General features: G+C 30.2%; 1 protein-coding gene across 2 annotated transcripts; it reads right to left on the minus strand.

Annotated features, from left to right (window-relative positions):
• Positions 1 to 790: 790 nt before the first annotated feature.
• Positions 791 to 3,406, minus strand: LOC114395403 (macrophage migration inhibitory factor homolog). Of its 2 annotated transcripts, XM_028357176.1 has the most exons (3): positions 3,171 to 3,406; positions 2,662 to 2,691; positions 791 to 1,195 (listed from the first exon to the last, which is right to left on the minus strand). In XM_028357176.1, the coding sequence occupies exons 1-3, from the start codon at positions 3,279 to 3,281 to the stop codon at positions 968 to 970; spliced, it is 369 nt and encodes a 122-aa protein (XP_028212977.1). In that variant the 5' UTR covers positions 3,282 to 3,406; the 3' UTR covers positions 791 to 967. The 2 variants fall into 2 exon arrangements, with proteins under 2 accessions (XP_028212977.1, XP_028212978.1); XM_028357177.1 differs by lacking the exon at positions 2,662 to 2,691 and having other exon boundaries at positions 3,171 to 3,400.
• Positions 3,407 to 3,873: the final 467 nt, after the last annotated feature.

Genomic DNA, 3,873 nt, shown 5'->3' on the forward strand with positions numbered 1-3,873 from the left:
TGGGCAAATGCAGACACAAAGAGACTTCACAACAAAATCATGTAGTTATCTCCCAGTAGCTACAAGAGGGTAGGGTTCGTGAGAGGGAGGACAAATGTGAGTGAGAGCGTGAGGCTGAAAATATGTCAACTACGATATTCACAAAAATGATGTCGAAAAGTTACAATCAAAGACGGTTTTTGTAAGATCGATGTTGAAAAGTTACCTTCAAAGATGGTTTTCAAAGAACCAAATTGGAGACTTTTTACTTATTTGCAAAAATGCTACTGCATTTACTTCAACAATGGTTTTTTATGAACTAATGTTATTGCATTGTCATAAAAAATCTATTTTCTAGTAGTGTATCCTTAGTGAAATGATTCAACAAGAAACTAGGTTAATTGTCTTATTAATTTCATTAATTATTGTTAATTAAATTCCATTTGAGTTAAAACTAAATTTGGTTTGTTGGAGCTGTGTGTTCTTGAATTTTTTTTAAAAAAAATTTCTGGGGTCAATTGTGTTTTTCTTTTGGTATCATGCACTAACTCACTGAACTCGCACTGATGGGATTCCTATTGCATACCAATAAACGTCCTCCTAAAAAAATATGTAACATCATTTAATTATTAATTAATTAGCCAAAGGTAAGGCAATAAGGGATATCGATATCCTTTTTTGTCAAATTTAAAATTTGTTGTCATTTCATTTTGACAAACTTTAAAGCAGTGCGGGGATTGTATAATTTATTCTTTGAATAAAACTATAATCTTTGTTTAATTTTTCAACAGATCCTCAGAAGAGTATAACATAGGAGAATCAATTGCAGGAATAACTTTGCATTATTGCATAGATATTCAAATGAAGTAGAACATATGAGAATAAATATTAATAGCAACAAGCCAATAATTAAGTACACACACGTTTAAAACGAACGTTGATGATTATTAAAGCACAATGGCGAGTATTGTCTCAGAATTTGAAGGCATTACATTTTGGAGTTGGTACGAAACGCACTCACATCAAAGACTTTGAGGAAAAATCGTGTTCTTGGGATAGACAGGTTGGACTGCAAAATGGTTCCAATGGTAGCAATCAGCTTCCTCTTCACTTCTGTATTTATGCCACCCATTGAAACTATCTCAGCATATGCTGCTGGTTCCTTGTTACCCTCAAATGATATTGGTACTGATGACTTCAATATGACCATTACAAACTGCACAATTATGTTCGCAAAATAGAGACAAAAGAAGTCACAATAAAGACCACATCATAAAATATGAAAAAAAAAATTCTTAGCTAATCATGTTATGAATATGAGATTTCTCATGTAACCATGTTATAAATATGAAAATATGATTAATCTTTATCGAGTAATATAACTGATTATTTTTTTTAGTATGGTATATATTTTATTTTAATTATATTTTTTTATCATATCCTTAGGTCATGATCTCAAGATCTTATTTAAGAGACTTGAGTTCGATATTACTTAAATAATATAAATATAATGTTAGTAAATATAAATTTTAATAGGTGCTCATTTCAATTTTATTTTTAAAACATGTGGGAAGTGCAAAAACATGTAAAAAAAATTGTGTTCAAATGTTATTTTGGAAGAGATAGAGATTAGTTTTACTGTAAGAAACATGTTTCTATGACACTAAGTTTTTATATTATTTTCACAGTTTTCCTTTTATGGTAAAAAAGAAAAGTATAAAAGTAGCGTATAAAAAGAAAATATCAGCTTTAAGTAAATAAATGAATACTATATTTGTAACAAATTGTTATGCAAGAATTAATTGGGTTAATATTATTGACTAAATAATAAATGAATAAATAGAAGAAGTTATAAGGATTGCAGTTTTCAATTTTTCATTAAACACGAATTCGTTCTGTTGCGCAATTTTGATAAACAAATAATAGTGGCGTTGGTGCTGGTGTCCCACAGGATTTAAAGGATATGAGCCTACTTCCTTCGAAGTGCAATTTGTAACATACCACTTCTTCCACTATCCATTGTTCACACGTGATATACAGACAAAGGAATAAATTGGAAGAATCTTAGAGTGCGTTATATCCCTAAAATTATTTTCTCTAGTGATGACATATACATTTTGATATAAAAATTATTTAAATAAATTTGAGTGTATATTCAATCATATTTAACGGTTTTAAATAATTATATTAAAATGAATTTAACTCATTGTTAAAAAAAAAACTTGTTACTGAAATTTATTAATTCAGAATTCATAGAGCTGTATGATTTTAATTTGTTCTTCAGGCCATAATATATTTTAATTTCCCATCTCAGTTATTTTTTGTATAACTATGAACTAGTACTGATTTTGTATGACAATGAAAAATTAAGATCGAACAATTTAATCTTCCCCGTATCAAAGCTTCCCAACTAGCCAAGTTTGGTCCCAAATTGCATGATAATTAATGAGTAACAAAATCAATATTCATAAACTTGTATATGAATTTTCACATAAAATTCTCCTAATAATTTTTAGAACAAGATATATAAGTAAAGAAAGAAGAATGATGTGATAGAAAAGAAAAGTTATAAAAAGAGCTCTAGAAATTTTGATTACAAATAGCATCATTGTGTGAAAAGTTTTCGTGATAGCAGATGAAAAACTGCACCATTGTATGAAAGAGAAGGCGTCAGTTGCTTACCGACATGAAAAGCTTGTACACGTCTGAAACCTGATGAACATCATAGCCTCAAATTCTGTCGAATTTAAAGGTGATTCCAAATTCCAATTTTATATGTAATTCAGATTCAGATTCAGATTCGCTTAGCTTAGCTATAAATGAATTTGTTGAGTAAAATTATCTAGCTGAAGAAAGCTACTCCTTATTTAACCGATGATTAACTCAATTATTGCATCTAAACTTAATTACCAGAAGACAAAAAACAATCAACATTTGTATTGAGAAGTATATATCATGCTCTACCAACCAAAAATAAAATAAAACAAGCCGCGAGTGCAAATTAAATTCGTGTCAACCCCAACAAGGATATTCTTACACAGGTACGGGATGAGTGTGTAATTCAATATTATTTAGAAAATTATGATCGCTTCTAAAAAAACTCAAAAAAAAAAAATTGTTCCTAAAGACAGATCATGTGATTATAAGTTTACATGGCAAAGAAAGGGAGGCAAATTAAGGTTTATGAGTACCTTCTCAGGTTTGCCAATGATTGTAGAGACAGCAGTGGTGGCTTCAGAAAAGACGGGGTTGGTGTCAACTCCATCTAGGTTAAGGTTGGTGGTGATGTAAAGGCAAGGCATGTTTCTCTTTTTCTCACCTAGCTAGTTAGTTTGTTCGAAGAGTTGGAACCTGACCAAGTTTGTTGGTTATTATATTGCCAAGTTCCAATTCATGGCACAATCTCACTTTGGATGTGTGCGTACATATATATGCAAGGGGAAGCTGAGAGCTGTAGCTTTTCACTGTCATGACCGCAACTGACAGTAGTGTGGAGACGCCAGCTTACACTCCATTTTCATTTCGTAATTCTTTTTTCCTTTTCCCATTCATCTCGTTTTACATGCCACAGTAATATAGTATTAATGAAGATTGTGAAATTCCTATTTTTTTTCCTAGTTGCAACTTGCATATATATTAGTGTTATTATAAGGAGGCGTGGGGTATGTTCAGCCCGTGTTCACTCTCAATACAATATATCAAATGACAAACTCATTTAATCTACTAATTAATTTTTTTAAAAAAAATATTATATATGATATTAGTGTGAAATATCTATTAATTTTATTTGGAAATAATATCGTTGGAAATTTAGTTAACCACTTACACTGAATCTTTTTTTTTCTATCACGTTCTTTCATCTACAAATACTCAAACACGGAATTTTTGTTACTT

The sequence above is a fragment of the Glycine soja genome, chromosome 18 (assembly GCF_004193775.1).
Source record: "Glycine soja cultivar W05 chromosome 18, ASM419377v2, whole genome shotgun sequence".
In the NCBI taxonomy this organism is placed as follows: Eukaryota; Viridiplantae; Streptophyta; class Magnoliopsida; order Fabales; family Fabaceae; genus Glycine; species Glycine soja.

Bases quoted from the DNA above. Each gene is read 5' to 3' on its own strand.
- LOC114395403 (XM_028357176.1), bottom strand. From the start codon at position 3,281: ATGCCTTGCCTTTACATCACCACCAACCTTAACCTAGATGGAGTTGAC. The intron at 2,692-3,170 runs GTACTCATAAAC...GATGTTCATCAG, and splicing joins TCATTGGCAAACCTGAGAAG to GTTTCAGACGTGTACAAGCT. The intron at 1,196-2,661 runs GTAAGCAACTGA...ATAATTGTGCAG, and splicing joins TGTACAAGCTTTTCATGTCG to TTTGTAATGGTCATATTGAA.